The sequence below is a fragment of the Chiloscyllium plagiosum genome, chromosome 26, assembly GCF_004010195.1.
Source record: "Chiloscyllium plagiosum isolate BGI_BamShark_2017 chromosome 26, ASM401019v2, whole genome shotgun sequence".
Classification (NCBI taxonomy): Eukaryota; Metazoa; Chordata; class Chondrichthyes; order Orectolobiformes; family Hemiscylliidae; genus Chiloscyllium; species Chiloscyllium plagiosum.
In genome coordinates this window covers 48,424,118-48,436,786 of record NC_057735.1, presented here as the reverse complement: position 1 = coordinate 48,436,786, position 12,669 = coordinate 48,424,118, and the positions used below count along the sequence as shown (strand labels likewise).

The 12,669-nt window shown below is 46.2% G+C and overlaps 1 protein-coding gene across 1 annotated transcript in view; it reads right to left on the bottom strand.

Annotated features, from left to right (window-relative positions):
• LOC122563333 overlaps positions 1–1,076 on the bottom strand; it is a 61,562-nt gene extending 60,486 nt beyond the window's left edge. The window contains exon 1 of the mRNA XM_043717073.1: positions 852–1,076. Coding sequence (XP_043573008.1) covers positions 852–1,051 — 200 coding nt within the window. The 5' untranslated portion in view covers positions 1,052–1,076. The remainder of the gene's footprint in view (positions 1–851) is intronic.
• Positions 1,077–12,669: the final 11,593 nt, after the last annotated feature.

Here is a 12,669-nt window from a genome sequence, read left to right as displayed (position 1 = left end):
CCCCCCCCCCCCCCCCCCCCCCCCCCCACACTGTCCTCAGTCCCGTCACTGGTAGCAGCTCTCTGACCCTGAAATGAAATCTCCAAGCGCTGGAGCATCTCAGTGTCTCCGGGAGGGAAACAGTCAGCTCGCGAGTCCACTTAGAAACCCTTCGGAAACAGAGAGTCCCGAAGAGGGGTCGGATCGGACTCGAGGCGTTAACTAAGTTTTTTTAAAAAAAATACACATTTCAGATTTCCAGCGCCCGCAGTGATTTGTTCGTAGTTCAGGATCGCTCAGAGTAAACAACTTTTCCCAGTCCCCTTCAAAGCCGGCTCAGATTGCAGCTCAGACAAGAGTCACTCTCCAATTCCACTGCTCTCCTTCAGAGAAACCCACACAATTTACACACACACACACAATCCTTGGCACGTCAGCCCTGAATCTCAAGGAGGGTTTGCAGCTGCCTGAACTTCTCTGGGAGTTGGGAGAGACTTCCTTCGCCCTGCTCTGGGTTTGGAGTCTGTCAGGAGAAAGTGAGGTCTGCAGATGCTGGAGATCAGAGATGGAAATGTGTTGCTGGAAAAGCGCAGCAGGTCAGGCAGCATCCAGGGAACAGGAGAATCCACGTTTCGGGCATTAGCCCTTCATTCCTGAAGAAGGGCTCATGCCCGAAACGTCGATTCTCCTGTTCCCTGGATGCTGCCTGACCTGCTGCGCTTTTCCAGCAACACATTTCCATCTTTGGAGTCTGTCTGCCCAGTAGGTGGACGTACGGCGTGTTGAATCATCACCGAAACAACCCAAGTGGACGCAGGCAGAAGATTTTCTAACATTACAAAGAAAAAAGGGGGGTGGGGTTCAGTACTTACCATGGAATGGTACCCGAAATGTCGGGGCTCTGTACCACCAGGCTCTGGGGGCTGCTCATAGACAGCGCTGAGGCAGGCGCCCTGCTCAAATCCATGGGCGACTTTGATGGTCCGGAGGCGAGATTGCTCGAACTGCTCCTTTCCGCGGTCACCCTGGTCTGGCGGCAGCTGCTTCCCTCGACCCTTCCCCTCCCCTTCATCCGTTGGTGCTGGTTGTTGTTGTAGGGGTTGTTGTTGCTCCCCCCTACCCTCCCCCTCCCCCCGCACGCCCCCAAACTCCCTCCCTCAGATCGCTCGGCAGCGCCACTCCGTGGCCGCCGACGGCAATTGCAGGCGGACTCCCACAATCCTCAGGCCAGCGGGAAATGGCGCGGAGTGGACAGTCCGTCTCCTCAGCAACACCAAGAGGTGGAGGGCAGCAGATTGCAGCGTTTCACCCTGGAGAAGAAACAAAGCGCGCGGCAGGTCAATCAGGGAGTCCGGCCATGAGACTGCACCACCTGACAGCCGTCAGATAGCTGTGTCCTTGAAGAAAAACAAGAAGCGTCGTTGGTAATAACCCGATAAGGCAGTGAGAGATGAGCTTTGACTCGGTGACGGGTTTGCTCTGACAAGGGGGTAATTACACCGCCTTGTGGTAACACTGCGGTGGCCCCTGTCCCCATCCAACGGCCGGCGTCTCCACGCAAAAAGCCCCGCGGCCACGACGCACGGCCGCTCGCGTACACCGCCCGTTCCTATTGGCCGCTGGCTCAACCCTGACCTCCGGCTCCCGCCAATCAAAGGCCGCCCCACCCCCTTGGCCCGCGCCACCGCCCTCAGAGAGAACTGGCGCCTACGTGATGGCCCCTGTCAATCAAACCTGAGCCCGCCTGGCGCCTTTACCTCCCGAATCCCCCGAGAAGCAACGATTTGCATCACCCTACAGGCTCATCTATAAATGCATCATTTTTATTGCACCTTCTTATCCCACATATTATATGAATCATTAGCTGTTCTTTTTTTGTTGCTTGATTCTTGTTACAGTTTGAGCCTGTTTTAACATTCAGGCGCAACACTTCACTCAGCCAGCAGGGTGGCGAGGAAGTACAGGGCGGAGCTGTTTGGGAACCTGAGTGCCGTTGATAAAACGGTGTTACCTCAAACAGCAATCTGTAGGGTCTCGAATTCCTGCTTTGTTCTTTCCGCTTTACGCGAAGCAGCTTTCTGCGTATAGTTGCATTTCCTGACGATAGAACACGGCCTGAGTCGGCGCTATCTCTGTGGCATGTTTAGTGCACGTATCAACAATATAGAATCCTTATGGCGGTGACACGCTGACGTTTCTGCCGTCAGGGTTATTTACCGGCTGGCTGCTCGCAAACAGCAGCCGGAAGTTTAGTTTTGTCCTTCCTGACACATGTTGCACAACACCAGTATTTCCGTAAAAGGATCGGCTGTCGCAATCTATTGGTGTGTTTTCAAAGCTGCTGATTTTAGTTAACCGAAACAGCATCTTGACCGTCAGCGCGCCCCTCCCCCCCCCCCCCCGTCTAGTGTGTGAGTGACGTGATCGCCATGATCTGTAAGGTGTGGTTCTAACTGAAAACTTCACGTCCCCTACAGCGGGCGCTCACGGTGAAGTTAGCTGCCGAGTTAACGCAGTCGATATTTCCGGAGGTTTCTAGTTGGTCGGCTGATCTGGCCGGGAGCTTAACCGGGAGCTTAAATACCATTTATGCATCACCAGCCATTTGAGAGGCTCAGAGAACTGGAATTACAATTTACCGTTTTCTTACCCCCTCGGTTTCGAGCCAGTGATTTGAGTTTGAGGCATCGCCACGTGTTCCTATACGTCTGCTTCCTCCATTCTCATGTACTGTATTCCACGTGATGTATGTTTTGTTTCGCCTCTATAAGTACAGTTCATGTATGGGGTCAATTTGACCCGTTGTGGTTGTTCATTTTGTCCCTATTACTAAAGTGAGTGTTTTTCATCTCATGTTAGTCAGAGCGTGTTGCCCCCTGAGTCATCTGTGTTTTCCATTTGTTCAATGGGTGCGGACTTAGCTGCTTGCATCAGCATTTTCTCCCGAATTGCTCGGGAGAACTGTATGTGCGCACGTATCGATGTGTTTATCATTGTTTCGGTTGCCTTGGCCCTGTGTTTATTTGTGTATGTTAGTCCCCGCCAATGTCTTCTACCCTTGTGTATGTAGGCGAAAGTGAGTACTGCATACCTTGTGTATGTGTTTATTTTTATGAGTCCGTCCTGCTTTCTGCATTTTTGAACTTTGCCCCAATAAGAGAGTGTTTTACCCTTCTCTTTGCCTATTCTGTTTATTTGCATTTCGCTTTGTCCAATGTGTATTTTGTCTTTATGTTAACACGTGTGTACATTTCCACTATGTGCATGTATGTGTTTGACTCCTGTGTGGATATATTTTGGACCTGTGTTGTCTCTGTGTGCATGTGGAGTCTCTCCCACCCTCAACTAAGTTATTTAACGCTATGCTCGTGTCTTCTTATTTTGGGAGAAAGTGAGGACTGCAGATGCTGGAGATCAGAGCTGAAAATGTGTTGCTGGAAAAGCGCAGCAGCTCAGGCAGCATCCAGGGGCCCTGAAGAAGGGCTCATGCCCGAAACGTCGGTTCTCCTGCTCCTTGGATGCTGCCTGACCTGCTGCGCTTTTCCAGTCACACATTTTCAGCTCTTTTTATTTTGGCCAGGTTATGTTTTCTCCCATGCATATGCCTTTTGACCCTGTGTGTAAGTGAGGCTTACCCTTTTGTATGAATTTCTATTTACCCGCTCAATGTTGGTTTTCCCCCATGTGTATATGGGGGTGGGGGAGGTGTGTATATAAAGGTCTGCTGTTTCCTATTTGAGAGTTTGATGAATGGCCTAATTGGCTCTTTTTGTGTTCCAAGGCATTTTCAGAAGTTGTGGGGAGGAAAGTTCTTTAAGAATAAATGGATCATACTATTTTGTTAAACAAACTCGATCTCTGCCTTTATTTCTGATTTTCTCCCCCCAACCTTCTTGTGAACCGCGTGTTCCCAATAAACAAACAATCGGCTTTCCTGTTCGTTTTCAGATTCTCCATGTCGGTGTCAACCCTCAACATTTCACAGTACAGTTTCACATTAATTCAAAGAGTGATTCTGCTCGGATCGATTCGGGTGCATTCCAATTCTCAGTTTGACAAGTAAAACACGTTCCGACTTGTAGGTAATGCAACCGCCTGCCCCACCCGAGAACACGGTGTGTGGGCGGCAGGAAACCCTGTGTCAGAATGAAACCACCGCCAAGCTTTCTGTTGTCGTGGCTGGAATCTCTCTCACGTTACTAACATTTCCTCTCAGTTTAATGCAGTTTCGGCCTAGTGGTGGTGTTGAGTGAGAAGTGAACCGAATGAGAGCTCAGCGGGTCATTACGAGAATCGATAAGGGGAACCGATAACCCTCTTCATTGATGTTGTCAGGTCTGCTGAGTTTCTTTTGTTCCGGATTTCAGCATCCCCAGTTCCTTCGGTTTTAATTTTCTCCTGTTGCTGTTTCTCTTTCCGATAAAATCGACGAAAGCAAAGAGGCAGTGTCAGTAGAAGCGAATAGTACTGGAGCGGTCTGTAAGAGACACATACTGGCGGAGCTAATGTGAAGACCTACCCGAGTCTGACAAATATCTGAGGACTAGTTCTTTCATTTGCTGATAAACTCTGCCTTTACTTCACGTCACTCTGTGAACGCTGACTCACACACGGACAGAGCCTCTGGCGATCGGTGACTCACACTGATATTGTACTCGGCAAATACCTGCATTGATATAGCACTCAATATACACTCCCATAGCCAGGAGGACATGTTAACCTTTTACAAGATACTGGATGAAGTGTCATGTGCAGATAAGATTCACCAGATTGGTGCAGTGATGGGCAATTCTAGTTTGAGCTTAGATTTGAGAAGCTTGGGACGGTTCTGCTGGAAAAGTGAGGGCTTAGGACGAGGTTTGATGGCGGTATTAGGGGCCTAGGCAGACTGTACAAGGAACTACTTTTTTGCTCATTGGTGAAAGGAGCGAGAATGAAAGTAATCGGCAAAATGAGCAAACGAGACCTGAGAAAATAAAACACGTATTACATTAGCGTCTGGAATATACAGTCAGCCAGCCTGCTGGAGATATGGTCGATGGAGATATTCAAGTGATTATTTGAAAAAAAAATGAAAATGCGTAAGGTTACATGGAGGGAAATGTTCATTCAGAGACCCTGCGGGACATGATGGGCCGAATAGCCTCCTCCTGTACCGTGACAATGCTGTGATTCTGTAATTCACATGGCTTGGTGTTGAACCCAATGTAGTCTCCAAGCACAAGGAGTCCGTTTGATCGTGGGGATCTGAAAAGGTTCTTTTATGGAACTGTCTATTGGCCTGAATGAGTGGCTTTTGAGTAATTATGCTGTTCACGTTGGAAAGCGCGTCACCATCATAGCAAGCAGCGCGTTCAGCTCATCACATCTCCCTGCGGAAAAAAGACAATGTTTCTTTATGTTGTTTCTGCCTGTTTACCAATCAATCCCCTTAAGCCAGAGCCCTCTTAACACCAGCTACCTCTACTCCTAAAACCAAGAGCCCACCCTGTAGCCTTTCCAACCCAAAGTGAAGGCTTTTGTTCCCGGTACCATTCTAACACATCTCTTCAGCACTCTTCTAACATCCTTTCCGAATCAGTGCTGAGTTCGCACCAGTGCATTGTAAAATCAGACAGTAATCAAGGCCTACAGCACAGCCTTTTGGCCTATCGAGTCAAACATAATCACGTAATTATTCTAATCCCGTTTTCCAACACTTGGCCCGTTGTAAGTCTTGGCATCTTAAGTGTGCATCTAAACACTATTTAACTGTACTGAAGGTCACTTCCTCCAGCGCTCTCATAGGCAGTGAGTCCCAGATTCCCACTGCCCTCTGGGTGAAAGGAAATCTACACGTAACTTCCTTGTGTCTAAGGCCTTTATTCACACGCCTAAAGATTTCATTATCTCTTTAACTGTGTTGGAGCTTAGTAATGGTTGTTATGTACTCAAATCAACAAAGTAAGGTCTCACAGACAAGTAAGTGAATTACCAAGGCACAGAAATGAAGTTAAGACCATGACCAATTGAATTGCATTAAGAATTCATGGGGCTATGTCCATATGCCCTTCCGAACGTTGATTTGATTTTGGCCTATTTAGTTTACTGGAAGTATGTTTCCCAGGGCAACTGCTTGCACTTAAGACAATAATCTCTCCCCCAAACGTCAGCAAAGCGATAGAGCTGGTCATTACGTCAGGATGCAAGATAGAGGGCACCATCTGCCTACATCAGTGGTGCAGAGGTGGAGATGGTCGAGAGCATAAGGTCAAGACAGCACAACAACATCCTTACTTCCTCAGGAAGCCACGAAAATTCGGCATTTCGGTAAAGAATCTTACCAATTTTTATGAACTCACCACAAAAAAAAATCATTCTATCTGAGTGCATCAAGGCTTGGCATTACAAATGGTCTGCCCAGGATCGTTAGAGACTAAAGAGAGCTGTGAACACAGCCCAGTCCATGGAGTAAGCCAACTGTCCATCCATTGACTGCATCTATTCTCCTCGCTGTCTGGGGAAGGCAGCCAACATCATCAAAGGGATATGGGCCGGGTGCTGGCAGGTGGGACTAGATTGGGTCGGCATGGACAGGTTGGACCGAAGGGTCTGTTTCCCTGCTGTACGTCTCTATGACTCTATGATGCCTCCCACCCATACTTTCTTCAAACCTATTCAGTCCGGCAGAAGACTCAAAAGCTTAAACACACTTATCAACAGATTCAAGAACAGCTTCTTCCCCGCTATTATTAGACTTCTGAATGGACCTCTCAAATTTCAAATTTAATGTTGATCTCACTCTTTGTGCACCTTCTCTGCAGCCGTAACATTGTATTTTTCACTGTTCTATTATCCTCATGCACTTTGTATGGTACAATCTACCTGTACTACACACAAAACAAAACGTTTCACTGTACCCTAGGTACGTGTGACAAAAATAAATCAAATCAGCTCAAACTAAAATCAAAAACTTCATTGGCAAGTGCTTTCACTATCAAGCTACTAAGGGCGGACGATTTGGATTATAACCATAGTATTTCTAAAGAATCTAAACAGTGCAGGTCGAGCTTATCTGGAAAAAAAATCGAGATTTTATTGATTTGAATGTTCAACAAATTGTATGAATCGGTTAAATGAAAGACGGTTCTCTTAATGAGTGAGCGGAGCATGAAAGCATATTTCACTGTGAGGTACATACCTTCTAAATCGTAGGGGGTTTTTATGGCGGGTCGGGTGGGTGACGGGTCGCTCATTTCCTTGCAAGATGTATAAACATTTCTAAAGGCCCCAGGAGATCCAATTGGATTGATGTGTCAACGCCCAGCAAGAGATATGCCCGATTGGAGCTGAACTATATTTTATGGAGGGAATATAATCAGACTCTTTACAGATACCACATCCAATCAATGATGTTCAGGACTCGAAGATATTGACCATGAGCAAGAGATGGTAGGGAAAGGAGTACTTTCCAATTCGGACACACCTTGTTTCAAAGACAATAATCCGAGCTTGTTACATCACAACCAGGTTGAAGCTCCCCTGCTCTGCAACAATGAGTTCTAGTTCAACTTCAGAAGATCTGTTCCTCATTGCACCGGCGAGGCATTTCCTTCACACCTGCCTGAGCGAGAATATCTACTCAGTTTATACATTGTGTAATTCCGCGAGCTTCCTGTAGGCTGTTTAGTCTCGCTGTAGAGAGAGAAAGTGAGGACAGCAGATGCTGGAGATCCGAATCAAAACGTGTGGTGCTGGAAAAGCGCAGCCGGTCAGGCAGCATCCGAGGAGGAGGAAAATCGACGTTTCGAGCGTCAGGTCTCCTGCTCCTCGGATGTTGCCTGACCGGCTGTGCTTTTCCGGCACCACACTTTTAGTCTCGCTACAGAATTTGACTGACCACGCAGCAGTGTAGAGGAACCATTGAGATCCCTCTCTAACTGTCATTCACCTATTCCTTTCCTATTCCTCTTCCAACCCAGAGACAAGGACATTGTCACTGCGCCACCGGAAGCCCATCATTCCACGTGCAAATGAGTGTACTTATTCATTTAACAATGACCACTTGCTGGCGTTAGTGGCCCACAAACTTTTTTTTATAAACCTCTGCATGAACTAACCTTCAAGTTTTAAAGACAAAATCTTAATCTGGTCAGTGCAGATCAAATAGGAAACCCCCAAGCCTGTGCAATCCTTTCAGATTGTTACACGTTCTCGGTCTGATATAGTCCTTGCATTTCCTTGAACCTTCTCCAACCCCTTTGACTAACTTTCTGTTCCTATTGATATTTCTCGTCTAGACAAACACCACGTTTATGCACCTCAATTCATTAACTTTCGTTTGTCATTTCAAGGAAACGTCCATTTTGAACGAAACAGAAGATCATCTCTCTCATTCCCTCTTTGAAGCAATGCATTGGATGTTAGTGGCCTTGGCCGTAAGGTGAAAGAGGCACTGATCCACGGCGGCCGTCAGCACAGACCGGACAAGGCGATAATTATTGTACTTAGTTCTCGGACTCTGAGTTTGGATAGGAGGCACGGTTGTACTGAGAGTGCTGATGCTTTTCCCAATATGTATTCAAATACTTTTCTCAGCCCTGATTTATAACAGCACTTCTCTTTGAACAAAAGCTGGAGCCTGTTATTGTCCCATTTAAATCCCTATTAATGACAACAAATAGATTAAAATATTCCCTATTTACTCCACTAAGTACATAAGTTTCACTCAGATTCTTCTTTCGATTTTATACAACATCGATTAATTTCCTGGTTCCAAAATTTTCGAATGTTTTGTTGTCGGGAAATGCAATCAGTGTTGGGTCGGATTTAGGTATTTTGATTGATGGTTTTAATAACAAAACGGTCGTTTTATGTTCCAATTTGTCATCTTTCTAGGAACTTTGTACGAACAATGTTCAACAGAGATGTGAATTTATCTATATGTGACCCTACAGCTTTGTATTCAGTTGATTCCATTCCAGTTTTAAAAAAATAATTTCCTTTAAACAAACTCTTCCACACATGAACTATCGCACCAACTCTACATCAGAACACCTAGCAATTATATTGCCACTTTAACGTTTTAGAAGTTTTGGACTAACAAGTCCTAGAGTTCTGAATGGCTCTAAATTTGTGGGCGGCACGGTTAGCACTGCTGCCTCACAGCGTCAGAGACCCGGGTTCAATTCCCGCCTCAGGCGACTGACTGTGTGGAGTTTGCACATTCTCCCCGTGTCTGCGTGTGTTTCCTCCGGGTGCTCCGGTTTCCTCCCACACTCCAAAGATGTGCAGGTCAGGTGAATTGGCCATGTTAGGTAAGGGATATGGGTGGGTTGCGCTTCGGCGGGTCGGTGTGGACTTGTTGGGCAGAAGGGCCTGTTTCCACACTGTAGTGTAATCTAATCTAATCTAAATTCCTAAAATAATTGGCTCGTGAGCTACTTGACGCATTGATTTTCAATTTCCGAAATTGGGGAAAGTTCCCATACAATAGCGAATGTAACTCATTTTGGCTGTTGGCTGTTAAAGGAAAGAAGTCGAGCATATGATGTGAAAACATAAAGCTAGTAGTTCGAAAGATTCATGCAATCAGCCAGAGTCAACGTGGTTTTGTGAAAGGGAAATCAGCACTCTATTTGACAAATCGAATGGAGTTCGTTGAGATGTAGCGCATACTGTGGGTAAAAGGGATGAATTGGACTTCATTCATTCATTTCTGAGGGATTTGAGCACAAGATTAGAGAGGATGTAGTCCAGTTACACAGGGCCCTGGTGAGTTCGTACCTGAAGTTCTGTATACAAACTCGGTCATATTATTTAAGGAAGGATGTATTTGCATTGGAATCAATTTAGAGAAAACCTATCATAAGAAGGTTGTCTTATAAGAAAAGATTGACAAGCTTGACTTGTATGTGCTGAGTTTTGAAGGGTAAGAGACAACTGGGGGTCTTGACAGAGTTGATATTGTAGAGGCTGTTTGCTGCTGTGGGAGAATCTAGGAATCATTAAAAAAAAGGCTACCCGCTTCAAACAGAGATTCGGCAATCTGTTTTCACTCATAGAGTCTACGTTTTTGGAACTTTTTTTCCCAAGTGAAGCAGAACCTTTCAATATTTTTAAGGCGATGGTAGATAAATGCTAAGAGAAACAAGGGGGTGAAAGGTTATCAAAGGTAAGCGGGAATATGGAACTGAGATGGCAACCGGAGTCATAGAATCATACTGCATGGAAACAGACCCTTTGGTTCAACTAGTCCATGCCGACTATAATCTCAAACAAGCTAATCCCGCCTGCCTGCGCACGGGCCATATCCCTCCAAACATTCCTTATTTATGTACTTATCCAAATGTCTTCTAAACGTTGTAATTGTACTTGCATCCAGCACTTCGCCTGGAAATTCAATCCGCATATGAACCATTCTCAGCGTAAAAAAAAGTTGCCCTCATTTCTTTTTTTTAACCTTTCTCCTCTCGCATTATAATATGCTCATTACCAGCTATAGTCTTATTTAATGGTGGAGCAGGCTCGATGGGCCAAATGGCCGAGGCTGGCTCCTAGCTTGAATGTTTGCATGTAATGTTCCAAAGAGCATCGCAGGAGTTTCTTCAAACAAAAGTTGGCATTGAGCCATCTGCGAAGGTATCCAGATGGATGACCGAATGTTCAGTCAAGGAAGTAGATTTTAAGGAGTGCGTCAAAGTACGAGCTGGCTGAAGGGTGGCGCTGTGGAGTAAGGAAGGGAGTTCCAAAGCTGAGGGCTTCAGCACCTGAAGGGATGGTCCAAAATGGCGGAGTGTTTAACCTCAGGAACTTACCAGATGCCAGGCTCTAGGAAACATCTCAGAAAGCTGAAGGGCTCGAGGCCTGAAAGATTGGTAGCGATTTAAAATCGTAGTGAGGTTTTTAATATTAAGGTGTTGATCCAAGGCGAGTCAATGTGCGTTAATGAGTACAAGTATGCTAGATGAACAGGAGTTTTTCCCAGGTAGGATATCGGGAGCAGAGCTTTCGATGGACCTAGCCATCATTTAGAGGGTGAAAGATGCAAGTTTGTGTTGGAATATTTGAGTGTAAGGTAAAAGTGTTTCAGCCGCAGATGAGTTAAAGCATGTGTAGAGTTAGCAATGTTACCTCGCCGAAAACAGGAAGATTTGGTACTGACTTGGATATTTGCTTAGACTTCATTTACAGGCCAAAGTTGTAAAAATGTGTGATTGAGCCTCAGACGATTATCTAGGAGATTAAGCGAGTCAGTGAGTTCTGATTTTCCAGTATTGAGTTGGACATTTCCACTCATTCAGTGTTGGGTTACACTGAAACAGACTTGACAATTTCGAGTCGGTGGAGAGAGATGATGAGGTAGCACCGAATGTTACCAGCGAACGCGTAGAGTGTGATATGCTGCACTGCCTGTCCATTATTTCTATGTTTCGTGTTGATGGAAACCATCTCGTATTTTTCAACATGAGCTCGCATTTGTCAGTTCTCACCTTCTTTCCTGTTCTGCGCGATGATTTTTCACGGACAACTCATGCGAAACCATTGTATCCAAAGACAACAATATCAATACATTTATAGCAATCAAATGAATAAGCTTGACAAGAAAAGTCTATCCTCACTTGTTGCATCCGTTGCTTTCGATGTGGTCTCCTCTACATCAGAGAGGCCCAGCGCAATGTAGCTGAACGGTTCCGGGAACATCAACCAACTCCACCTTCCAGTTGTCAACCATTTCAACTTCCCCGTCCTCTTCCCCGATGACATGCCCATTCTGGGCCTCTTCCACCGCCTAAACAAGGCCACCCGCAAACTGGGGGAGGAACATCTCACCTCCCTCTGGAGCCCACAACCACACAGCCTCAACATTGAATTCACCAGTTTCCAAATCTCCCCAAACCCCCACCCCATCCCAGATCAAATCCTCCTACAGGGCACCGCCCTCTTGACCTGACCGACTTGTCCATCTTCCTTCCCACCGAACTGTTTCACCCTTAATATCACAATCACCTCCAACCTGAATCCACCTATCGCCATCCCAGCTATCTTTCCCCCAATCCCACCCCCTCCCTTCGCAGCCCCCTTCCCCCTCCCCACTCCTGATGAAGCGTCCTGTCCGAAACTCTTCTGCTCCTCGGGTACATTTTCCAGCGTCACACTTTATCTACTCTGACTCTCCAGCATCTGGAGTCCTCATTATCTCTTAAGAGAAATTTACTGTCTCAGGCAAACGATTAAAATAGAATTTTGGTTTTCATTCTGTCATACAAGCCTTCAGCGCAATGTGTAGAATACATCAGTAACTTGGGAACGTAACGTTTCCAGGATGGTGACGCCCCTTGTCATCCCTTTCTGTGTCAGTGAGAGAGGTATGGGGACTTAGCTTCATTCACCCGCCTCATACCGCCCTGCCGATCCCAAGGTAACACCGGAACGCGTTTAAAAACCTTGTTGTCCTCAGGTCAGAACTTCATAATTACCAGAACACGCAATCGGATCCGCGGAAAGTAACACCCTCCCACAGTTTCACTTTAGATGAGTCAGTTTTAGCCAGATATTCTGATAGAGACACGAAGGACAGCTTTCGGCCTGGAGGCTCATGCTGAGTCAGCGAGTGGAGGATAGGGGTCTATCCAATAAGTTCCACCTATTCTATACCCGAAACCCTGCACGTTTCTCCCTCTGTCCGTACATTCTCAGAAATGATAGCAG